Below are 25972 nucleotides of genomic sequence, written 5' to 3' on the forward strand. Positions count from 1 at the left end.
ACTTGAGACAATCTCAAATATAAGAACGGACTATGGATATTGCCTATAATTTATATGGAATATATACGGAGGAATTAAATAATGATTTTGAAATAAGTTTTTCTAATTCAACAGCAGGAGAAATTTTATCTTCTTTTTTTTATTCGTGAAGAAAGAAAATGGCGTTGTTCCAATCTCATCTAAACAAGGTATCAATCACACTATTTTTTTAGGGTGAAAACGTGAAAAGTGAAATACTTTCAAATTAGAAAATTTATACTTTTCAGGAGTTCACACTAGAGGAGATTCATGACCTCCTAGGGATTTTCTCTTTTTGCATGAATTCGTGAAAAATGTGAATTTTCTAATATGAAAATTTGGAATTTTCACTTTTCACGTTTCCGCCCAAAGAAAAAAATTACACGATCGATACCCAGAAGATGGAGCTGAATTGAAAGTTACTCGCGCCATCTGGACGCGGCGATGTACCGCTCAGTCTGTCAAGTTTCCACTCTAGTCTTGTCTCATCGCCCAGTTGGAAAGTAAGCACGCTGGCCGAGAAATCTGAGTTGCCATATTGTATCTTTACACACGAGGGAAAACATCAGTATCACGTGGCGAACATTCGTTTGAAATTTCGCAGAAAGTCGTTCATTCGGTGCAACAGGAATCCTCTCAATAAGCATTCAGTCGAAGTACACTATCGATCGTGAACCAGTTGCAACATCTGAACTGTTAACGACATCGGTAAGCTCGACAATCCGGCCGCTTCGTGCTATTTGGCGTGGCGACGCGGCAGCCGCCTTTGTTAATTATTCACAGTTCTTAGGTAGAGACGCGATAAAGTACAGAAGTAAGATTTAATTAACTACCGGTAGATACGAGTGCGCAGCCGGGGGTCCACGGGGATCGATAAGTTGTGTAGATATCGGGAACGGTTATTCTCGTAAAGCTTCCTTTCTCAGATCTCATTTCTAACCAACCGTAGTAGCGAGGTGCCCTCTCCATGTCCGATACACATGTGGAGCCATTCATCTGCTTATGCCTCAATTACGTTTGTTTCCCGGCTGCTTCTCGTGATTGCCGGATCGTCACACATCGTCAGTATTGTGTTGCATGTTGCTCATATTGTAGCTTATTTCCTTATTTCTTTACAAAGCTAAAATCGCGTTCGAATTAAGGTTCGCAGGTACGTTCGGCTAATAATAGACTAGATCTGGCAGTAAATGGTTCAACGGCCAGAATGGAGGAGAGAAGCCCTTCGCGTACAAACTTCGTTCTTATGTTTATTATATCGTTTCCATCGTTTCCATCATTTTAAATATAGAGTACTATAAATATAGAATATGCGCGAATTGTATAATTATAAATGTCTGGATAAAGGGCAATTATCTTTATGTGGAATAATAGGGAAACATGGATGTGCTATAGGGATAAGGGATGTGCTCTAAGGTGCCTTCCAGTACAAATCCTTTTTGGCTATTTCCTGTTTTCTAAAGAAGTAAGAGGTTAATGAACAAATCTTGAGGTGAAAAGCATGCTCAACATTTTTGCAAAATATATTGAAACAAAAAGATATATTCATAAAATGCTATTTGTGATCGATTGAACAGCTTTATACAATAGTTGGAAAATTTTCCCTATAGTCCAATAATCAGTAAATGGATAGATAAATAATTAAATAACTGTTAAGTTAGTATAACGATCTTTTATCTATATATCTCTTTAATTTTCATTCACTTTTTATTATTTAATTGTCATTTTAATTGATCACTTTAGTTTTATAACTAGTTATTAATTGTCGGAGCAAAGGAAGTTTTTTTTTGGAATATTTTACAAATCTGTTCTTTTACCTCAAAATATTTTGTGAGAATTTTGAGCATGTGCTTTTTTGCTTCTAACGTTGTTAATCAAGATAGTCTCCGTGAGAACACAGTAGCCTCAAGAAAGCTTTGTCTTTTTTATTTAAAGCAATTTTTAATGTCAAAATTTCTTGTCTTTATAATTAGCCGTATCGTGGAAAATATCAAGACATCACGATAAAGAATTAAGATTGAATGGTTCGCTAATATATGTTGGTTTTTAGGATTACAGTTTCTTTGTTTGGCTTTCCTCCTGATGTTTAGGAACTAGGTTTGACTATCACCAGTTATTTAATCAATTTCGCATGGGTGCAAAATTATAAGAATAATATTGATACTACTATTTATAGATTCTGGAATATTTTTCCGATATTAGTTCTTAGGTTCGCAGCAAAAGAAAGTTGGAGACTGCTGTGTCATGTGATTTTCAAATATTTCCCAATGATTTCGTTCAATCTTATGGAGAGATAGATAGATAAATAGTGTGTGTGAGAGAGAGAGAGAGAGAGAGAGAGAGAGAATTAGCCAAAAAGATAATTTTCTGCGGTTACAATAAAACCAGTTTTTCACAAATCCCAAGTAAATTTACGGACAAAAAATAGAGAACAAGTAGAAGAATGTGTAGAACCTTCTCGGTTTCTTCAAGCTTAAAGTTTCTGCAATGCAAGATTCATCCAAATGAGATGGCCTCTTGGTTTCAATTTATTCTTCCCTTTCTCTTCTTCATGCCATAGTATACCTGGGCCATGCCGATTATGACAAATCGCACCATCACTTCATCCCAGTCAGTCTCCTTTCTTATTCCGGAAAACAGTCGAAACTGTTCGAACCCTTAAACGTTGCCTTCCCAAGACGGGGAACTCTACTGCTGTCTACTTGGCCATTGCCATCATTCGACATTCTTTTATAGAATGTTATATCGAAAAGTGAATTTCATATCGGCAGCGTGTCACGAATATTTATTTAATTTATCGCGACGGTGTACTTCGCAGCTAGCGGTTTATATACTTTGTTGCACGCATAGACCGATAAGTGTGCGATACGAGCACGCTAAACCGCTCCTTCGAGCGTGATAACTGTTCTAAGCGACCCAGAAGTGCACTGGTGTTTTGTATCCTTGAGTAATTCGCGTTAATGCTGAGACTGACCGACGAAAATATAAAGAAAATATAAAAAATATAAAGATGAAAAATCATCAATTGATATTGCCGATATTTTGTTCCCGGCCCGCAAGGCAATTAGAATAGAAAGTCCGCTCGCGCGCCACTTTGCGTCGCGGCTCTCTGCAAATTTATCGAAGATCTCGATCACGGTATGAATGCTACTTTACGTGGCCGCGCCTGCGTAACCGGCGAGCGGTTCCAGTCGGACTGGTCTTCTCGGCATTACCACGTGTTGAAAAGCCACGGAGCCGTAGTAGTAATGTAGTCGCGGCATCGATACGTGGTCGTTCGTACGATCAACCTGCATATTAATTTTGACACACGTCGCCCCGAGCTCGCTTTCCAACTTCACGAGGTGTCTCCGTGTGGGGGTCCCTCGGAGATTTTCAAAAAAGTAAATCGGATCCTCGAGGAGTATTTTGTCTATTATCGCAACCACCTGGAAACATTTCAGTCATGGATCGCGTAATATTACGTTATTGTGAGTAACAGCTCGAGCAATTCGATCTCGAGATCCTTAATATCGTCGTTTAGAGCCTTGAATTATGTAAACAGATTGTTATATCCCCGTGTTTCTGTGTAATCGCGATCTCGACGGTGAGAGAGTCTTCTCGTCGTGCTTCGGTGACATAATTCAAAACTCTCGAGCAATCTTGATATCGCGAGTCGACGCTGCCTACGTTTTCTCCTTGTTGCAAAACGACAGCTGTTTTCCATTTCTCCTTTTAATTTGTGATACATAAGTTGCATATACACATATATATATATATATATGAAATGTTGGTATCAAAAAGGTATAAATCAAAGAGGATATATTAAGAGGATAGACTGCCGAATCATTTAAATATTTTGCGTTTTGTTTTCAGGATAAATGTAGGGAATGCGGTACTTGTTGTTGATATCTCGAGTCTTGTGAAGGTCCTTTGCGAGCGTTACCTCGTTTTTGCAAATATTTTGAAGCAACCCCATTGGTTCGGTTCACCGACCATATTTGATTTTGTTCGAATTTTACGTACGTAACGCAAGTTGGATTTACACAACAGGAACCGTCTTTACGCATAATACGTGATAATATACGTGTTATTTAACCTTTTTCGGCTGATTTGCTTTGCATGCAATTGAAATGTATGCCTCCGTGCGGTGTGCCAGATTTTCGTGTGTGTGTGTTCAACCTTTTTATTAAATTCTAATGTATAAATCGGTTACACTTCACACTTAATAATTATATCTAATTATTCATTATTTATTTACAGAATTATTTATAATTTTTTTATTACGCACGTTTTATTTTTGTTGTTGTTATTATGTAAGTCCACTGTTTCTGCCGGCCGTTAAGTATATCGCCTATCACGTCGCTAATGCTTGTCGTATTTGATCGTAATTGTTGCAGCATTTTTATCGATTGTTATTCGGTTAATAAGTCGCTGTGTGTTTTATTTTCACTAGAATTTTTATTCATTTTTTTTAATTCGCGCGTTTTTAAATAAAAAAATTAAGTTATTTCGTAATTGGAATCGTACTTTTGCGCACGCGAATGTAAAAAATTGATAACTATGCACGCATCAAAGCCGTTGGAATTTCATGTCGAGGTGCCGTCTCGTCTTACACTATTTCCGCATGTAGTCCATAATCAGCAGGTGGTTACTTACTCATGTAGAATTAATCGTAATGATTGTAATATCGTAACGTCTTTAATAATAATAAATAAGAAGACAATGTATCGTGGCTTTTTTTCGTAGATCTTACGTAGACTTACTGTGTGTAAATCATTAAAAAATTTTTGTATTATGTTATATAGAGACGTAAAACTATCATCAGATTCAAAGTGACGATTACTTATGATAAAATTGCAATAAGCTTGTAATTTATTGGTAATTTATTGATAATTTTGGTAAAATTCATTGTTTTTGATAATTTTATATACAAATAGGTTGCATCGTTCACGTTTTCCACACTAATACATAAGATAAAACAACATTCTTATATTCTCGTCAAATTTATATCTGATAATCTCGGAAATATCCTTCAGATAAAAGAAAGGAAGCTATTTATCCAATCCTTGGATGATATTCGAGTTTCCATTTCTTAAAATACTTCTAAACTTCTTTTTTATGTAATTCATTGCACAAAAAAAGGGAGATTTCATTCAACCTTGTCAACGCTTTGTCGGTCAGCTGTCCTCATACATACACACCAAAAAGATTTTTTTAAATTTCTTTAGTTACTACATATCTAGTTTCCTAATTACTATGCTATATAAAGTATATCCTAAATACTATGCTATATAAAGTATATCAATATACAATATGAAAATATTTAACTTATATTGGAAAATATAAGTTAAATAGAACATTTTACTCATCTTAAAGGCTAAATGCTCCTCTCGAGCTTTAGTCTTTAAGATAATAAAATGCTTTATATCAATAATATATCAAAAGCTTTTTTCTGTAATTTTTTCCTAAATTACCAGCTTTCCAAAATTATCGTAATTTATCATCAGAGTAATTTATCATCAGATTTGGTCATTTTCATCTCTTAGTTATATATTAGATATATGGGAATGACCACCACTGAAATGTACGTGGAAATTCGAGGTTTAGATATTCTTGGCACCTCGATTTTCAGTACACGGAAACTTCCGGTAACGGCAGCTACAGTGGACTTGCAGTATGATGTACTCTACGAATGTGCAGCTAGTAAAGTGGACGTTCCCGGCGGTGGCCTTGATCTTCGGTCTTTTTTGGTACAAACGTCGTCGAATACACAGAGCTGACCCAGGTGGAATCGTGGAATCAAATTCCCAGGACAGAATGATGACGAGCTACTTGAGGGAGGTCAACTCGAATTTTTATGATAACTCCACCAACGAGGAGACAAATCAATCCTTCTCGACGAGCAGCTGTACGCAACAGGAAGAGCCGGCTCGCGTCCCAAGGAAGGTCAGCGAGAATATGGACATCCCAACCAGGAAGTCAGTACCGCAGTCCTGCGACAGCAGCTGTACGGAAGTTAAACCGACGACGGATATACAGCTAGGCAGCAATCCGAGCACGAGTTACTTAGAGACGATTGTCATGGGACGGAATACGCCTTCCTCCTTCAACATCGAGCTCGGTAACAATATCACGAGGGTATTCGAGGACGTCACCGAAGAGGAGCGATGCAGCAGCGCGCATCAAAACGAGACGGGGTCATCTGAGCGGAAGGACACCGAATTCAACTGCAACATGGGCAAACAATTAACCGAGGAACATCCCGAAGACGCCATCGGGGCGGCCGTGGGACAAACGGCCTACGAAAGGGACTCTGCGAATCACAGTCCGATTTCTGGAGTCCTGGAAGGCAGTATCATAGATGAAGCTAGGAGCGAGGAAGGGAGTACAGACAGCGGAAAAGGTGAGTCATTAGTCCGGAACTACGAATAGTAAGCCCATATAGTAAGCCTTTAGCCTTTTACTCTAAGCGTTAAATCGTTACGTAATTTCCAGCAAAAAGCATTTCCAACGCTACCAGACGTCGCGATTTTTAACATTTAAGCGTTATTACGACTTTTGGCAGCGAGGGAAACGCCTTTTACGTCAGAAATTACAATACATTTTCGTTTGAAACGAAAGCCTAAATCCCTGTCTACGATAGAGATTTGAAAATATAACGCAAGAAATCTTGGCATGGGTCTCCTCGCTTCTGACGTCATTAAACAAGGACAATCATAATGACTATTCGAGAGCCTTAAGAAATTGATCAATCACAGTCGATTATTCTTCTCACATTCATCTGTGATTGGTCAATTTTTTAAGGCTTAAAACGCCTATTAGTAGACCGGGACTGAAGCCTTTATTACACCTACTGTAGATCCGAACTTAATGCTACTTGATAGAGCTCGCATTATATCGAATAATTATTACGTTCCTCTATTGGCAGGATCGTAGAGCTTCTCAATAAGTAAGAACGTTTCAATAGAGGCATCAATTTATAAAGGAACTGGACTAACTTGATTCTGTCACCTAGGTGGAAGCATTAACGGATATAGGAAAACCAACGTTGAACAGACTACTTACTACTTTGCTATACCGCAACAACTGGTGGGCAGGTTGATCGGACGTCACGGTAGCTTTTTGCATAATATCCGTACAAAGGCGGAAATTCAGATATACGTGAATGATCACCCGGACGCTAGCGATCAGAAGATCTGCTCGATAGAAGGCAACGCAGATGGTATTGCTATCGCCCTCGACATGATAAGAAAGAAATTTCCAGAGAAGAAGTTCCCGGAGGTGACACTAATCGAGATCTCGACGTCTGAAGTGATGCCCGTGGAGACGTCATGGGTACCACACTGGTCGCAATTGTTCTTGATCGAAGGCGTCAATAATGATATCGTCGTAACGCACATCGTCAAGCCACATTGGCTCTTTATTCAGGTCCCGACACATCCGACGTTCCCTTTCTTGAGACTTTTAGACGCGGAGATGACGTATGCATATAACAACATGGAATCGTCAGTGCCGAATGTGCTGACAAGTAAGTGATTGTAAATGTTTTCGCACGTTCTCGAGCGAAAATCAGAGATACCTTTACATTCTAATGTTGTTTTACATGTTTGTCACATAAGGCACGTTGAAAACGTTCCACCTAAAAGTACGTATCTGATTGGGCTGAGACTTGGTAAACAGATAGACAAAATGATCCCAGTTCATTGACAATCATGGATTCATAGGATGATTCAAATGGTCCCCCATGATGGCCAAATATCCTGTAACTTTAGGCCCAATTCAATAGATCCTTCTGGATGGGGCATTTTCAACGTCCCTTAGTGTTGGAGTTTTAAAGTGTTGGAAAAGTCAATTTTCTTCTCCATTTTTTTCGCGAATTTCTTCGGTTTCTGTCCCAAGGGTACAAAAATTCATTTAGACAAATTCACGTGCGTTCGGTTAAAACCTGCTAGATTAATTTTTTTCTGTAAAAAAGATAAAAAATAAAAAAATCTGCGGTAAAATTGTGGAAAACGGTTTTTCCCGAAACTTTAAAACCATACGTATTGTTTTACATGTTGTCTTTACATATTGTTCTTACAATTGTTTTACATATCAGGAGGCATGATTTACGTCGCATATTGGCAAAACATGTGGGCCAGAGTATGTATGGAGAAACCAGATCTATTGGGAGAGAGGCATAAAATGCGACTGCTCGATCACGGCGGTTACTATGAATTTAGTAGTTCACAAATAAGAGATATCATGCCAGAATACCTGAACCTGCCCTTCCAAGCGATCGAAATTTTTTTAGCGCATATTCAGCCGAAGAATGGTAACCATGTATTGATGAGATACATATTCCTATCATTCGGGATTGTTTATTTTCGGATGTATGATACGGATTACTCATGTATTCTAGGTGTTTGGCTGGATGGTGCTTATGAGGTGATAGCTCAAATTTGTTGTGGGGCTGTTGGTCAAGCCCAGGTTGAAGGTTATGTTGATTCGAATGTTTATACGAATATTTATTATAATTTCCCGAAATATGGGGTAAGTTACAAATTTCTTTTCGCACATTTTTCTTTTTCTCTTCTTTATCCTTCGTACGAGTTAAATTATTGATTTGATTTTTAGGTACTTTCCCTCGCTGACGAATTAGTGGCACGCGGATTTGCGGAACGCGCAAAACCGGAAGATATAATTCCAGAAACATCACTCGAATTGTTCGAAGAACCCGCTCATTTGTAAGAATTGTAGAAAAAGTCTATCATTCTTGTTTCCTATCGAATCATCATGCATCATAATTGCGTGGTTCTTAGACAATATCGACTGAAGTCGAGAGATAGGTAGTCGCCATCATAATGTATCAAACATGTTAAAACTAATTATTTTGTCCTTTGAATTTGTCGATCGCTTGCTCTCTCATAGTTTTTTTTATCGAGATTGCCGTGAATACTTCACATTCGCATTTCTCAATAACCTGGAGAGTACTTATACATTCATAGCGAAGTATAAAACCCATAAGATTGTAGTATAGAATAACAATTTTCGGTAACAGTTTTAAATTAAAAAGAAAAACATTTATATTTCATTATATATGTAAAATTTATAGTAAAATCTTGGTCGCACGTCTAATACTTCCTTAAATACTGCTCAATGAGAAAGAGAGAAAAAGAACAAATTCTGTAAGCTTAAACTCGTCGATTCAAGCGAGTTCTGACAAGTACAAAGGATTTAGTTTAGTCCGCTAATGTAAGGACTTTATTTTACAACAATCCCTTTTGTATTATATCGCTCGCAATGTTCCCCCCATTTTTACCAGGAAAACTTGAATGTTTTCGTATTGCTAATGTGATTCGCAAGGACAAATCTTTCAGATAGCTTTCGATGAACATTCAGGAAACTGTATTCGTTGCCCCTTCAGGTGAATATCTCGAGACTGTTGTAAAAATAATGCAGCCATCTTTAACTCTCTTGAATCCTCATAATACTTTTGTACATAGTGTATGTTTATTCTTTTTCAATTATAAAATATTTATATTTAGAGAAAGATAGTGAAGAATAATTTAGAGATTTACTGATATGCCGACCGTAATTCAGGATGGGATATATACTGAATTTGCGTTTTACAAGACGTTTACTATTAAAATTAAGTCGTTGCACACACGAGTAACACGGACGAATCGGGAAATTCGTACAATTCAATAAGATGATTTTATTAAATGTCAATAACGTTTCTGATCAGAGAAGATCGCGGGACTCATATTGTGTTAAACACCATCAATTTAGATCGTATACTGCATTCATTTTTGGTTGTATTAAACGCGTTACTGTAAGAATTATTGTTATGCGTCGCGTTCCGATTATTATCCCGCGTTATCTTTTCCTTGTTATTTCAACATTGGCAATTCACTTAAGTAATTTACCCTTCAAATATCACATTTTGATAACATGTACATTGTAAAAAAAAGAATTAATTATCTCGAATAATTATCTCAAATATCGCTAATTTATGCTTATTAATTATTCTCATATAACATGCATTCATCTTATGAGGTAATATCTTTCGTGGCGTTTCGAAAATAAACTTTTGGATTATTCCAAAGAAGCTCAATGTAACATTGTTTATATTTCATTATTTACTTGAGTATTAATTACGATTTCATCGCATGAGGGTTTCTTTCATACATAAAATTGATTAGCAGTAAAAATCAGTATAAACTGGACAAAACAAGTGATTTCTAATTTAAATACTGCGCTCAACAGCAAATTGGTCTGAGAGCTATTGTTAATATTTACTATTGTTGATATGTAAACATATAATAGAAATATTTTTCTAGGAATATATAATATATATATATATATATATACATATATATATATATTTGGAGTCATACAGCTATTGTAAAATCACCCACGATATATATTAGAGCTGTCTGATTAAGCATTCGCAATCATCTCGCTTTGCGTCGTATTTTCTTTGATAGTTTTCTTTCAGAAGCTAGAAGAGTGAGGAGAACAAAGTGAGAGAAACAAAACAAGATTGTCGCGAGCGACTGGCTCATTTAGACAGCTCTAATGTGTATAAAATAATGCTTCTTTGCGCGTTGCGATTAACTAAAGATTTATAATTCATTATGATTCTTCAATTAGTACGACGATATAGCAACAATATAGCGCAACGAACGTCGTTATATAGTAACTATTAGCGATGAGAAAATTATACTCATACTTTGTATATATAATATATATGGGGCTGACTGCGGTCATACACTGACTACTCAAACCTCATACAATACTTCATTTATTGTTATTGCATTTAATTAAGTTCATCTTGTATATACGTCAGTATAATACTCTTGGCGTTCATCATCATTAGACTTGCACCATTTCGCAGACCCTTGCGGCTTACCATCACAAGGCATAATAAAGCATAATAAAATTGAGTGCACACAACATGACAAGACAGAATTACGCTAAGAGTCACATTATTGTTTTATGTTATTAAGTAGAAACAATAAAAGAACAGATGTTTGTAATGAAATAATAATAAATCGCTATTGTATACGAATTTCGTTCGCATTTGATTGTCATACGAGACTAACCCATACAGCACAGAAACTTGCTGCAACGGGAATATATATTCTACGTTAAGCATGCTTTATTATTATTCCCTAAATTGAGAATTCAGGGTATCGTGTAATTTTTCCTTAGGGCGGAAAAAGTGAAAATTCCAAAAGTTTTCAAGTTAGGGAATTTCTACTTTTTACCAGTTCACGCTAGAGAAAATTTATGATCAACTTCCAAGGAACCTTCTTCTCCAGCGTGAACTCGTGAAAAGTGTCAATTTTCTGATTTGAAAATATTTTCACGTTTCCACCCTGAGTAAACGTTAAATGATCGATATCCATGATTTTTAATGTTACATATATACGCATAAGATTGGAAATTCAATATTCTAGCTTCGCCTGCAAGTTTTTCTTTAACCTGTTAATCGGGGGAATAAATTTTTTTTGTTTGCGTTCAAAATATTACGGCAAATTTCCATGACGAAAAATGTCATGCCAATTGCAGCAGTAGTTCGTGTATGACGAAATATTTCGTCATACCCAGTATTCGAATATACATCGAAGGTGTAGAGGTATATCGAAGTGAACTTTCAAATGGTCGAGCGGACTGCCACTTGAAATGGTGCAAATGAGCGAAATATTTCGTCATACCCAATTAAGAGGTTAAAATGTAAATTTATATTTCCACCATTTCAAGTGGCAGTCCGCTCGACCACTTGAAAGTTCACTTCGATATACCCCTACACCTTCGATCAGTGATGTCACGTCTCAAGATTCTCGCGCGTGCGCACTGGCATGACATTCTTATCTTTCACAATTCGCCGCGATATCATTGTTTAGTTGTTCGCGCGCTTTCATATTGTTCACACTTCGAATGCTTTGACCGAATATTAACTCAGAGTTCTATCTTTTTAAGCGACTTCTAGTTCCGAACTTTCACGAGTCATATTCATTCGAATTTACAAATCTTCAATATGGTCGATTTCGAACATCGCGAGGGCCGAAGCTCTTACGTTTTGCCGGTGCTCGTGAGTGCCTGCGCTCTTCCAATCTCGATGCTCTTCTGGATAGTGAATGTAACTTACTCGACATTGTCGCCCGAGTCTTCTAATTTCACGGAAGGTGTTGTATACACAATATATAGACCCCGAAATCTGTCGAAGTAATTTTGTTAGGTTAGAATATTTCTCTTTCCCCAATTCCGGTCAAGCGTGAATCTCTCACGCGTGTATAATCATAAATATGCTTACGATCCGACGTACGATTTAATCAACTTCATCATGCCACTTTTCGATGCAACATGCAGAGATGACCGTAAATATGACTTTCAAATTATGAAACAATATTATAATGGCCGTATTCAACGGGAACCAGTGTCAGTAAAAGATTATGCGTATGTCTGTTTTATTATCTGCGATTGGAGATTGAGATTCTTGGCGACTCCAGAAATGTGTACCAATCGGAGGCAAAGTGATCATTGAACGTTGATTTTTACTGAACGCAGCCTACCCTCATTGACGCATGTGCACGGTTGATGCGGCGTGATAGATATTTTGGGATGCGTTCGGGAAGCACGTTATTAGTACTCATCAGCGCTAATGGTCATTCTATTTTTGTCATATATTAATGTGGTACAAAATGTCGCGTTAGCGCGCGACAGTATGCTTCCCGAACGTATCATATGACCGTTTACAAGTCGTTTACAAGTGGCCTGTTCTTTTGGCTTGACGGGTGCAATAAGTTAGTGAGACAAGTATGTTTTGTTACTAGCAATTTATCAATGCAGCTATAAAGGACAGATCAAGAAAGGTTAGATTATCAGTTTTATTCGATGCGTTTTGCGACGCATCTCGTATTCAATAGAAATATACATCTGCGAATCATTAAAAATAATTTTATTGGACATGTAAATGTCTTCCAAAACTTATGAAAACAGTGTTGCTGCTTGCGTGATTGACTATATATATATATATATATATATACTTTGATGGAAATATTTTACTGAAAGTATAATGAAATTTTACTGAAATGTATTTTAAGTTTTCCCTCAATTGACCCCATTTCATTATTATTTTATCGATATTTCAGTAAATTCTATTTTCACTTAAATTCAGTAAATTTCATATCTAATATTTCAAAAAATTTGTTAATATTTTTTAACATTATAACTTAATTTTCTTTATATTTCCCAGTATTACATTAAATTTTATAAGGAAAACTGATTCATTTCGGAATATATGGAGTAATTTTTCTACTAACAATTTTCATTTCACTTTTCATCGATTTCATGATATTTTTAACAAAATATTTCCATCGACTAATCATAAATTCAGGTGCATAATTTTTCTAATAGAGCACTAAAAATATTTTTTTTACTATATATTGGAAAAAATTCCAAATTCGCATTTTAGACATGTAACATCTTAACCCTAAATATTCCTTTCTGATTTTCGAACTGGAACAACACAGTATATGTGACGTTCATATTAAAAAAAGTAATCAGTCGATCACGTTCAATCTGACACGTTCAATGTGCGTGCGACAATTAATCAGCGAAATAATTTTTCAGCATGCTTGAAAAACTGACTGCTTGCAAAATTTAAATAATTTAAATAGAAATTTAAATAATATATTATATAACCGTGCTTATTTCTTTAACGATATTCCATTTAATATTTATCGGAATATCCTTTTTGCATAGTCAGCCAACTTGCCAACCGGAACTTATAATTATGTAAAAATCAGAAGAAGTTTGAATTAATTAAATTACATTTAAATAAATATATTTTATTGCAATCCAATCAAACTTCTTCTGATTTTTACATAATTATAAGTTCCGGTTGGCAAGTTGGCTGACTATGCAAAAAAGATATTCCGATAAATATTAAATGGAATATCGTTAAAGAAATAAGCACGGTTATATAATATATTATTTAAATTTCTATTTAAATTATTTAAATTTTGCAAGCAGTCAGTTTTTCAAGCATGCTGAAAAATTATTTCGCTGATTTAATAAAGATTGGTAGTCTTGACAGTCTGCCTTAGTTGGCGCAATCGAACGAATTCAATTCAAAATCTTACACTTATATTTTTATCACAATAATACTTTTATTTTAGATTTATGCGAAATTTATAGTTTTATTTAAATTATGGAATTTCCCATATGTATTTCTAACATTTGATAAATTTTATTTTTCACCTTAGGATATCCAGTGATCTCACCGTGGAGATGGTTAGCCGCGATCGTAATACCGGTTTTGTTGTTGGTTTGGGGTTTACGCAAAGGATATGTGGCCATCAGCGGTGCAATTTCCGGTAGTGAAACAATTTCTTAATTTTACGGTATAATGGAAAATAGAATATAAAGTGTATGTATGTAAGTGTGTGCGCACATAAACTCTAAATATAAAAAGAAAGCAGCAAACATTAACTCCCGTAAAATTAAAATATGAATTATTAAAATTATTTTAAATAATATTTTGACATTGTAAAAGTATAAGATTCTCTATAAGAAATTAGAAAAATATATATAGAAATTTACTTTACAAAAATTGAGAGATATTACAATTATAAACTTGAATATTATTTTACGAGCCATGTGTTTTACTGCCACGTATAATTAATCTTTTAGGTACGACACGCCACTATAGTGGCTTTCGCGGATATCATCTTTCAGGACGACACGCCACTATAGTGGCTCACTCAAAAATTTTTTTTTGAAACGATACAGCACTGCAATGTCTGACGGACAGCGCTGTATCGTTTCAAAAAGAAAATTTTTTTTTAAACTTGCTCTGCCGTCCAGGGAAATAGCCTCGCGCATCAAAGCTAATTTGCATATATAAATCGGTCACGGGACGGTTGAAACACTTTTATTTTGAAATAATTCAGAACACAGGGAATACGAAATAACACAGTAATACAGGAAATATGACGAAACGTGACGAAACGAACCTATGATCTACGAACATGCGCAACAAATGATTAGGCAGCTGTCTAAATATTACATGTGCATATATAATTTTCACAGCTGTCTAACTATTTATCGCGCATGTTTCGTTTCATTCTAATTTTTACATCTTTCGAAACATGTAAAGGAGAAAAAACGGTTGCAACCGTTTTATCGCCGACTGTACATATTCTTTAAAATGAATTCTCCATGAACTTTCACTCATCTCTGTACTGTCTGGACCGATTTTAACACAAGTATAAAATATTTGTTATTATGTATGTCATATCTAAAAAGGCGTTTTAGAATTAATACATGTAATTATTGAATAAACTCAAGAAATTACAGAAGTTTTGTTCACGAAACATCATTTTTCTTTATGTAGGCTCTCTCCTGGGTTTTATACTAACGCTCACGAATTTTGCCCATTTAATGGCCCTCTTGACGTTTTTCGTAACTGGGTCCAAAGCTACGAAATTTCGTTCGGCACAGAAGAAAAAAATTGAAGTTAATTTCAAGGAAGGAGGTCAACGGGGTTGGGTACAGGTGTTGTGTAACGGCGGGATGGCTGCACAATTGGGTATATTATATCTGTTGGATGTTGGATGTGGAGAACGACCCGTCGATTTCGATAAATATTATCGAAGTTCATGGTTATCCATTGGGATATTAGGTAAAATTGATTGATACTTAATCCGTAATGTAAAAAGATGGGCTCATCAGAGCCTGAATGCTGTTCTTTGTGCATCAATAGATCAAATCTTTCGTGTTGTTTGAAGAATATGATAGGATATGACTATAACCAAGTCAAATCGAAATATAAACACAATTTTAATTTTTATTGACTTGTCCTATAGGAGCATTCGCTTGTTGTTGCGGCGACACGTGGGCTTCAGAATTGGGTATGGTGATCGGCACGGGTGACAATTTCCTCATTACTACGAGAAAAAGGGTGCCAAGAGGTAAGAACCTATAAAAAAAATGTGAATTGATCTTGATAAGCGTAGATGAATATCTACGCTTTATTTATCTCGATCTAACTTTCTAATTATTCAAGGAACGAACGGCGGTGTATCGTGGGTAGGTTTCTTGTGTTCCTTCCTTGGTGGCTTAGTAGTTGGCCTTGTCTACTATATCACAGTGTTAAATACCGTCGATACGGCTATGCTACAACTAGCAGCACCACAGTGGCCCATTGTAATTATTGGAGGCTTCAGTGGCTTATTTGGCAGCATTCTGGATTCCATCTTCGGCGCGACGCTCCAATACTCTGGTAACTTACACGTCTCAGTAAGCAAGAAACGTTAAATCAAATCACTTTCGAAATATTGATTTTACGTGGATTTTATAAACATTTTGACATAATATTTTATAAATGTTTTTAAACTGTTATTACCCGATAATATAATATTCCTAAATATTAAAATTATAGTGTAGAAATATTATTTTTAATGTTCAAATCAAAATAAAATATTGTTAACAATGACGTTGTATATAACGTTAAGAACTATATATTTGAAAACGTCACATGTAAAATATCATTGTAAAAATGTTGTATTAATGATTTCTTGCTTATTGGAGTTTGTTTGAAATTTAATTCATCCTGCAATGCATAAATCCTTTGAACGAGTTATTACTGTGTGTTTCATAATAATAAATGAAATCAACGGATTATCGCGTGTGACGTACAATGATGAACGATGATTTATATTTATAGGAGTAAACGAGGACGGTCTTATAGTGGGGCGGCCGGCGAAAGGTGTAAAACATATTTGCGGTAAACAGATTCTAGATAATCACTGCGTAAATCTTCTGTCTAGCATCGTTATCGCTCTCACTTTTCCGAAATTAGCGAATATCTTCTGGCCGTAAGTGAAACTTGTTTAGAATAGAATTTATCATTGCGTCCACATCTTATTTATCCTAACTGTTATTACGCATCTTTATACGTTATTTTAATGAGGGATGTATTACTTTGGATACTAATATTAATGTTATGTATTAAGGTATTAAAATATTAAACTCATAATATAATGTATTATTCGGTGCTTTTTATTGTATTAATTTTTATAATATAATAGATATTATCCGAAAATCAATGATCTAGGTATCGGTAATTTTAACTGGTCTATGTTTTTACGAATAATTTTGCAGATGTTACAATATAAAAGAGAATATGATAAAATTCATGTAACTTTAATAAATGTTTGTTATTTAAATAAATATTCACAATTTAACATGTGTTTTTTTTTACTTTTCTATTGTACAACATCGATTAAATGGTTAAAATATGGGTTTTATAAAAATACTTTACAAAAGGCTTACATTTTTATTGTATAATTTACATGCAATAGTTGGTGTTGTTTGCTGGAGGTTAAGGTATCTCCGGGCACTAAATGTTCCTTTATCATCTTGAGTGCTACGTTATCTACAATTAGATAATGAATTTACACAAATTTCGTCACCCATTTACGAGTGATTCTTTTATTTGCTCAATTAGGAATGTTATTACTAAATATTTTTCCTAATTGGGTGCAACTTGTATAGTTGACAATGTATTAAGTAATCAGATCCTGTATACGATTGCGAGTGGCGGCTAGAAAATTCAGTTCTGATGAGATTCACACGCGAATCCAACGTGGCATTCAATTTGTTAAAGGAACAAATTTATGGAGCTTTACTTAGATTAATATTTCTTCTTCGGTTTATAACATAAAAGTCTGTTTACTTCGGCATTGCAAAACGACTCAATAGAACACTTCAATATAACGCATACTTATATAAAGTATATAAAATGTATAGCTAAAATATCTATAATTTTTGACTGAATTACATATAAAGTTTTATATAATAAATATTTACCGAAAATAATAATATATTTTAAACCACAATTATATATATATATATGTCATTTTTCGTATTTCGAATTAAATATGCTTCTCAATTGACGCGAAAACAATACAGTGCCCGATTTTTATTTCATATCACATCCTTGGTACTACTCAATTATATTCAGTTTAAAATATGTGATGGTAAAATGGACTAGGTGACGCACAATTTTGCAGGTTTTATTTTTGATCCATACTTTTCTTTGAACAGATTAAATTATCAACTTCTTACAAATACAGGATATCTCGTTTATTGGTAATTATATATATAATTATATAAAAGTATATACTGCATAATTTTCTCATTTCTAGCATATTAGTGAAAAAAACAGTTTTAATTTGATTCAAAATATTTTTATATATCGAATATTCATTGAACTTTTTATATCAAGCGATCTAGATAAACGAGATTTCCCATATATTTGTTCTTTAATTAAAACTTCTAACCAGTATCATGATTATGATGCTAAAAATCTTTTACGTTACGATCGATCGCAAGATTTAAGTGAGGATAGATCGATTAATTATCTATCCACTGTGTCTCACCACAACATAATATTTACAGAGTGTACGCATTAAAACTGCACCTAAAAACATCGAAAGAATCACAGCAAGGTCTAAAACACAGAATACACTTCCGTGTTTATTCTGTATCGGTATTCGTAACAGTGTTGTTAAAACAGTCCCAAAAACGTACAATCGAAAATCTAATTATTAAAATTCAAGAGCATGTACTCAGCCCAAGAATTCCTAGCTTAATAATGTGTGTGTATGTGTGTATGTGTGTGTGTGTGTGTGTGTAGGAATTTATAGCCTACTCAACACATTGAGTGCCACATTTGAATGACACATGGATTTCCACAAGAGCCTTGTTACTTATTTAAAGGTGACGATTTTATATCCAGCTATAACAATTATTTTATTACCCGGAAAAAAATGATTACGTATGTATGATTTTTGTTTTTGTCGATTTTTGTTTCTATATGCTTGAAATTATGTATAATTATAATGATATAATTTTGTATGATTATACATAAAAATTTTTTAGTAAGCATCTTGCTTAATCGGACGCAACTTGTGCGGTAGGTGATATTTTAATCTGATTTTTGTACACGACCACGATCGAAATTCCAAAATACGAATCTGAGGTTCGTATTCGCATTCAGCATGGCATACAATGTGTTAACAGAAGGTTTCGAATCCAAATATATAAATATAAAATATACTTTCCATTAAACAAGGAATTCGTTACCGCTAAGAGCTCTTTGTGAACTGAGCGCACGATATAAATAATTTCTATAGTTGCTTAAAAAAAGGATATTGTCATGAGTACTGGAAATATTTACGTTCCTTTCGGATATTGCGTCCCAACACAATAAGCAGAACAAGTTTTCCTATATAGTCAATTCGTTACACACAATTTTCGGACAAGATTCGCTGAACACAAGCATTTATTACACGGACAAAACAGAAGTGACGGAAGAACGGTATTATGTGAAATGCATGAAAATGAAATTGATGCGTCGAAATCGCAACGGAATCGGAATAATCGTGAGATGATGAATGTACGTACGATCTAATTACCTACGGAAATTGAATACCATCGATAATATGCAACCCTTGTGTAACTACCGTTTGTAACGTCCCTTTATTAATTGTAACGCTTTTGCCATAAGCGGTGCTTTAGTCTTCTTCACGCTGTTCGACGCTGAAAGGATCAATTGTATATCGATATTAGAAGTTAGCCGAGTGATAGGCTGTTGATGAAAACTTAGAATTGATCGGCGAGCAAAATACGGGAGATACTCACTCGACATTTTAAACCGTGACATCGGCGGTGGCGGCACAGCGATGTTCGTCGCGTTATTAGTCCCACCGCCGCCGGTTAACTTTTTCTTTAAACTCGATACTGTGGCAGGCGTGTCATTGGCCGTGCCGTATTTCGCCTGTTTCTTCAGCACGTTTCGCGGTGGCTTCACGACATTGTCCACGTATGCGAGCTTGGTAGATCTCACTGGAACGGACTTGTCAATGGATTGCTTGATGTTGGCGGTCAGTGTCTTCAGTTTCGCTTCTCTCTCGTCCAAGCAGCGCTACACAATTAACATATTTAATCGGTACGAAAAACAGCTCGGATTGAGTGTCGTGAACGTGTCTTCTTTATTTTGCTGTGCTTGGATTCTATAATTCTCAACTTACTCACCATGTACATCTCACGCCACGACTCCATTTCCTGCCTTTGCTTGTTCCTAAACTCCCGATTACAGTGGAACTGCCATAACGTACCAGTATCCTCAATAAGATATGGGTTGTAATGTTCCAATGTAAACAACTGATCGGGCGTGGCACGCTCCAGGACTGGCTTTATTATGTCGTATGGTACACCACCGGTGAACTCGAGAGCTATAGCAACAATACAAAATGTTCGTGGAATAAATATATATATCGGTTTTGTAACGTCTTTTGACGTTGTTCTCACACGCATATAATTGTGGTGCGCACGCAGATTATACATAACTATATGGGACCTACAGTTTTAACGCCGACTCCGAACGGCAATTTGAGTGAGGTTTTTGGCAGAGATACTCTCGATGGATTTTGTCAGTCCATCGGAGAGGAGATACGAGCACATGAAAATATTTTGGTTCTACCGAGAGGCGAACCCGGGGAACTCTAATATAACAGACCAGTGTGCTGTCTGTTAGGCAAGAAAAGGCACTTACCATCGATATTTTCGATCAACACTCTCATACTCAGTTCGCACAGCGACGGCACGCTCGTGTAACCGACCTTATTACCAGAGTACACCTTTGTCCTGCGAGTAAAGATTCACATGAGATAAAGTAAGCGAAATTACAACAAAATTACTGCATATTGTTCTTTTGTGGTGCTGCTACAAAAGGACAATATACCTTTGATTCTTCACGAGAATGACGTCGTCGACAAACTTAGCTTCTTCTCTGCGCTGAACTGGGTTGATGTGTGGTAATGGCTTGTAATTGGGACTGATTTCAGGTAACGTGGATGCTAAGTCTACATTAAGTGGTTCCAGTTTCACGTTCGACGCCAAGAGAGACGGTGGCTGTGAGAAATTACAAGTTTGACTTATCACTGCTTATCCCATGAAGTAATTCTCGAATAATCTTAGTCACTCGGTTATTCTTTTTAAGTCAAGAGAGAGTTAAACAATAGGATGCAAATTACGTTTGGATCGTCGCTGCACTCTGACTCAATTGTCGCTGCCGTCATCTTTTTTTTACTCGGGGGCGATGTTACTTCAGTTTTGCCTGCCTTACGTGAAGGATTAGAGGAACTTTGATTACGTTTCCTCGATGGCTGAGGCATAGTGCACATACCTAGTGCTTCTGCAAAGCTTGCACCTAAGAAGAAAAATAATATCATACTTTGCGAATACTTTTTTCTTTGTTTGATTGTGGTTATTAATTTAATAATTTAAAAACCCCGGCTAATGTATATGTTAGTGTTTACTTTTTTTCTTATATTTAACTAAGAAAAAAGCAATTTTATTCAACTGCGTTTAGTAATATCAATGTTATGTGAAGTCAAACTCTGCAGATATTTAAGGATACAAATTTATTTACCATAATGTGGAATGTAAAATTTATATTATAAAAAGTAGATTTCATTTCATGACATAATAAAATAACAAATTAGTCAATACTACAAAATAGTATTAACTGTGTGTAATTTACACCATTTTCAACACACTTTGCATGTCTGCACTAACCGGAATTGCAATCTATTCCTTCATTGCTGGTTATCCCCTGTGACAGTCGCATCTTTATCTCTTTCTTCTTTTCATGGTGACCCTTATCCTTTTTGTGTTCTCGTTTTCTATCTCGGTCTTTACTTTTGACGTGATCCTTACTGCTGGAGGAAACCTTTGATTCAGATATTTCCTTGCTAGAGTGATGACTGGAATCTCTTTTGCTGTCTGTTCTCTTATGATCTACGTGATCTTTCTTATGTTTATGTTTTTCACTGCTGTCTTTTGTCTTACTACTCGAATCCTGGGACTTCAACTTACTAGGACCGCTCCTTGATTCTTCTTGCGAGCTTTTCTTTTCCTGTTTAACGTTTGATTTGTCCTTATCGTCCTCTACTTTTAACTTAATTTCTGAAGATCTCGAAGAATGAGTTTTCTCCGAAATAAATAATTGTGTCTCGTTGTTACTTCCGCTATCCGACAGCTTACTCCTCTTGCTGCTGCTGTCTCTTTTTGAGGAACTGGAATCAAGAGTTCTTCTCCCACTAGTGTTGTCATTATTTTTCATCAATCTATCATTTGTTTTTTCTAAATCACCATTCTTGCTGTGATTCTGCTCTCTGGTCTTGTGAGTTTCGTCTTTCCTCGAACTGCTCTTACTATTCCTTGATTCCTTGGACTTCATCTCATTCTGTAAGTGTTTGGAAGAATGACTAGTTTTCTCATGTCTTCCATGCTTGTCCTCTGTATCCTTTGGACTTTGTTCTTTTGATTTGTATAATTGTGTTGCACTTTGTTCCATAGTTACTTCATTCTTGAGCTCTTCGTGTGTATTTTTCAGCTGCTGCGCTTGATCTAGAATATTTTCTTCAGTTTCCTTTGGTTTCACCGCATCATGGTTATCGGTGTAATTATCAATTTTTACGCCGACCTCATCATCTTCTTCCCCACTGGAATATTCATCCACTACCATGGCCTTCCATTTTGCTACCAAAGCTTTTGCAGCATTGCCTACTGCACCGTCATATTTCCTTAAACCATTTACAGTCCTTCCTACTCCAGTCTCTTGAAGGTGCTGCACTGTCACTGGTAGATTGTATAACTTCGTAATGCAATGAAGTATCTGGAAAGAATTATACGCAAAAGTGAATTCGGGTGAAAGTGAGATTTGCGAGAGCGATATCGATATATTCAAATGGCCCGAAGCTGCGAGACAGTAGAGGTTATGACATCGTCGTCCAGAATGAATTAACTTTTACACATTATCGGACGCGAATACTTTTGCAATATACTGTCAAACGATGCATACTCGATCCAAATTGGCGCCGCATTTCTCTATACTTCGCTGGTAATGGTGGATCTTGTTTATAACAGACATATTGCGACTACCAGCTGCTCAGAGCTGTGGCCGTGGTGTAGCTGGCAAAGACGATGAAGAAACTCACACACACACACTACGAACATTAATCGATGGATGCTTTCTACCATCTTAAGATGATACGTAGCCAATAAAATGGCTTTGTGCGTTAAACTCCAGCAATGTTGTAAACTGGACGTAAAATAAAATGATTAAAGTTGCAAAACGTTTCTGGCAAACCACCTTATTATCGTCATTTTCGCCAAAGTTACAATTCATTAAGTGTTGTGTATTTTTCATAATGGAGTAGTCGCAACGGATTTAACTCGATGAATTCAGACCGGTAGTCGGATCTTATATTCAAGGCCGTCTTAAGTTTATCTTCAGATGTTTTGGAGCCAATGAAATGAGTCGTACAGCATCTGAAGATGAACTTAAGACAGTTGTATGTATAAGTTCGACTATGAACACCGGCCTTAATCTTAATGAATTTGTAAGTAGTTACGAGAAGAGACACTAGACGGCGCCATGTAGTCTATTCGAAATTTTTATCGGGTCTAATAGTTTCAGACCCCTTATTATTTAACTTATTAGTTCCAAAGTCTCCGCTACGAGCCGCGATTGACTTAAACAAAGGTCGGGCAAATTTTGATGAACGAAAATGGTTTCATTTGATGCTAAGAATCTTCCGGCGCACTCCGTATACGATTATTCTGAGACATCCTATACATATATATATATTCAGACAGCACATAACATCTAAAATCGGGACATAAAACGTCTGAAAGACGTTTAAACTATTTTGACGTTTTTCAAGCATCTTATCTCCCGATTTTAGACGTATACATGATTTTGCATATAATTAACTGTTAACTTTAACAAGTTACTTTAATATTAACTTAACTTTTAATTCAGTTAGTATTAGTTTAGGTAGCTTTTAATGTAACTACGTTCATTTTATAAGCCGTTAACTTTTAGTCTTTTTAACTTGGTCAAGAATAAAAATTAACTTACCCAATCTTAATAATGACTGACTACTGCAGTCGTGATTTATGTATGCTTAGCGATCGGTTTTCCAAGAAAAATCACCAACGGTTATATCATTGAATATGCGAACAACAATTATACGCTATATGCATAATTAGTTTGTGCAAATTCTGCGTAATATCGATCTTATCGATCGTGTTGGAATCGTATATCATGCGCAAAAACTGTAGCAATCTAAAGGTTTCTTTATTTTTAATTTGATTTTCTTAATATACCGGATTTATTTGTTTATATATTTCATGACACTTGTATACCTGTATCACGTATGTGTTTCAAGTTTATTGTAAAAATTGCACAAATACTGTAGACCGATGAATCGGATGAATGATGTTGCGTAATAACACGCATAAAGTGTCTTCTAGATAAAATTAATTAATACGTGACCAACATTGACATTGCACATGATCTCTACGAAAAAATAAAATACGGCCATAAGAAATAAAAGCATGGATGTATATATATACAAATAGTATTATAACATATATCTATATATCTAACATATATTATAACATATAAATATTATGATACTATTATAAAGTTACATTTAAAGTTATTGTGACATTTGAAATTACATAGCTACTACTGTCGACTTATGATTCCATGTATTTTATTTTTACCAGTTCTTGTAACAGTTACACGTAATATTCATAAAAAAAAGTCTAACGAATGCAAAACTGCATGTTGTGACACAAGATCTTGTGAAATCAACGGTTGAGTACAACATTGACTGTTTCATCACTTTACAGGTGATCTGATTTTCTATTACGTTTCCAGGCGAAATAGCGAACGCAAACAGGCGAACGTAAATCATTCGAACTTTTCATTATTTAGAATTCCGTTAATTAAGATCCAATTATTAGCATAAATTTTAATTGAAACGTACTTATTTTTCTTGATGGATATATTAAATTATCACTAACGTAATGCATGCAAGGCTTGGTTAGGTCTCGTCGGCATTGTCTCGTGTTCTAAAAAGAAAGGAATAGTCTTAAATCAAAAATAGATATTCTCATATATGAGCAATAATGTTATAATCTTCTTAAAAGTTGTTTAGTCTTGAATTGAATTCAAGTAATATTTGCATCAATACAACAAATTCAATCAAATCAAGACTGAGAATCTTCTAAGAAGATTATAATATTCTTTCTTGCATACGAGAATATTTATTCTTGATTTGTAAGACTAACTTTTTTCTATGTATCCATCCGGTGTTGATTAGAGCCATTAAAGTGTCGTATCGCTGAGAGGAAAACTCTACACATTATAGTTATTTCACACGCTCTTCGTTGTTTCAAGTAGTAGAAGTTAATATATGTACGAGATTATGATCGATAACAATATAGTAGTGTTCACACACCGCAAGAATTTTCTGGTTGTGATTATTTTATTATGCAAAAATTTTCTGTTTGTCATTATTTTATCATACAATTATAATCATAGCTGCCGAACACTTATTTTCGGTGAGGAGGTTTCATAAGAAGAAGAAACTGGATCTGCATGAAATGAAAAAACGTGTTCGTGGCTCTGATTTATCGTGTTATAAATTATAATTAAATTATCGTGGTAATTAACGCTGTATTCCAGATTTATTCGTGATGCGTGATTCGAAACAAGCGTACGTTATCGCGTATTTTGAAAAATCGAAGCCGCCTTTCGAAACTATTTTTTCCTCGGGACGTTCAACATATTAACACGCGATGTTTATCGAACGTTTTATTTTCGACGCGTCGATTACCGCCGATAGTGATTTATTATATTTACTGATATTCTTTCCGCAATTAATTGTACAACACGCCGACACCGACTCTCATTGTCACTATCGCGGAGCGGATAAGCAATCACACACCAGCAATCACACTCGCATATATATATTATGTTGAATATGATATGTTCGACGCGGAGTTACTTTTCTCACGGGAGAATCGGATGTGTTGTCTATGATCTCGCTCGAAGGAA

At 35.4% G+C, this 25972-nt stretch overlaps 3 protein-coding genes across 5 annotated transcripts; 2 read left to right on the forward strand and 1 right to left on the reverse strand.

The window, feature by feature from the left end:
- Nucleotides 1-515: 515 nt before the first annotated feature.
- Nucleotides 516-11050, forward strand: LOC106740870 (KH domain-containing protein akap-1). Of its 3 annotated transcripts, none has more exons than XM_014612323.1 (6): nt 516-726; nt 5630-6400; nt 7013-7525; nt 8096-8311; nt 8399-8529; nt 8614-11050. In XM_014612323.1, exons 2-6 carry the CDS (start codon nt 5674-5676, stop codon nt 8725-8727), a joined length of 1701 nt encoding a protein of 566 aa, XP_014467809.1. In that variant the 5' UTR covers nt 516-726; nt 5630-5673; the 3' UTR covers nt 8728-11050. The 3 variants fall into 3 exon arrangements, with proteins under 3 accessions (XP_014467809.1, XP_014467807.1, XP_014467808.1); XM_014612321.1 differs by lacking the exon at nt 516-726 and adding an exon at nt 2201-3398 and having other exon boundaries at nt 8614-8727; XM_014612322.1 differs by lacking the exon at nt 516-726 and adding an exon at nt 3466-3485 and having other exon boundaries at nt 8614-8727.
- Nucleotides 11051-11143: 93 nt separating this feature from the next.
- On the forward strand, nt 11144-17038 carry LOC106740871 (transmembrane protein 19). The gene is made up of 6 exons (XM_014612324.1): nt 11144-12170; nt 14253-14363; nt 15383-15670; nt 15855-15959; nt 16055-16270; nt 16715-17038. The coding sequence occupies exons 1-6, from the start codon at nt 12023-12025 to the stop codon at nt 16867-16869; spliced, it is 1023 nt and encodes a 340-aa protein (XP_014467810.1). The 5' UTR covers nt 11144-12022; the 3' UTR covers nt 16870-17038.
- Nucleotides 17039-17312: 274 nt separating this feature from the next.
- On the reverse strand, nt 17313-23030 carry LOC106740869 (transcription elongation factor B polypeptide 3-like). The gene is made up of 8 exons (XM_014612320.1): nt 22922-23030; nt 21634-22735; nt 21090-21265; nt 20798-20967; nt 20609-20700; nt 20089-20288; nt 19696-19978; nt 17313-19593 (listed from the first exon to the last, which is right to left on the reverse strand). The coding sequence occupies exons 1-8, from the start codon at nt 22988-22990 to the stop codon at nt 19514-19516; spliced, it is 2172 nt and encodes a 723-aa protein (XP_014467806.1). The 5' UTR covers nt 22991-23030; the 3' UTR covers nt 17313-19513.
- Between the last annotated feature and the right edge of the window lie 2942 nt (nt 23031-25972).

The sequence above is a fragment of the Dinoponera quadriceps genome, unplaced genomic scaffold, assembly GCF_001313825.1.
Source record: "Dinoponera quadriceps isolate SergipeBrazil2010 unplaced genomic scaffold, ASM131382v1 scaffold610, whole genome shotgun sequence".
NCBI lineage: Eukaryota > Metazoa > Arthropoda > Insecta > Hymenoptera > Formicidae > Dinoponera > Dinoponera quadriceps.

Bases quoted from the DNA above. Each gene is read 5' to 3' on its own strand.
- LOC106740869 (XM_014612320.1), bottom strand. From the start codon at position 22,990: ATGTCTGTTATAAACAAGATCCACCATTACCAGCGAAGTATAGAGAAA. The intron at 22,736-22,921 runs GTATGCATCGTT...AATTCTTTCCAG, and splicing joins GCGGCGCCAATTTGGATCGA to ATACTTCATTGCATTACGAA. The intron at 20,968-21,089 runs GTAATTTGCATC...AATTTCTCACAG, and splicing joins AGTGCAGCGACGATCCAAAC to CCACCGTCTCTCTTGGCGTC.
- LOC106740871 (XM_014612324.1), top strand. From the start codon at position 12,023: ATGGTCGATTTCGAACATCGCGAGGGCCGAAGCTCTTACGTTTTGCCG. The intron at 15,671-15,854 runs GTAAAATTGATT...CTTGTCCTATAG, and splicing joins GTTATCCATTGGGATATTAG to GAGCATTCGCTTGTTGTTGC. The intron at 15,960-16,054 runs GTAAGAACCTAT...TAATTATTCAAG, and splicing joins GAGAAAAAGGGTGCCAAGAG to GAACGAACGGCGGTGTATCG.
- LOC106740870 (XM_014612323.1), top strand. From the start codon at position 5,674: ATGATGTACTCTACGAATGTGCAGCTAGTAAAGTGGACGTTCCCGGCG. The intron at 6,401-7,012 runs GTGAGTCATTAG...TCTGTCACCTAG, and splicing joins GAGTACAGACAGCGGAAAAG to GTGGAAGCATTAACGGATAT. The intron at 8,530-8,613 runs GTAAGTTACAAA...TTTGATTTTTAG, and splicing joins ATAATTTCCCGAAATATGGG to GTACTTTCCCTCGCTGACGA.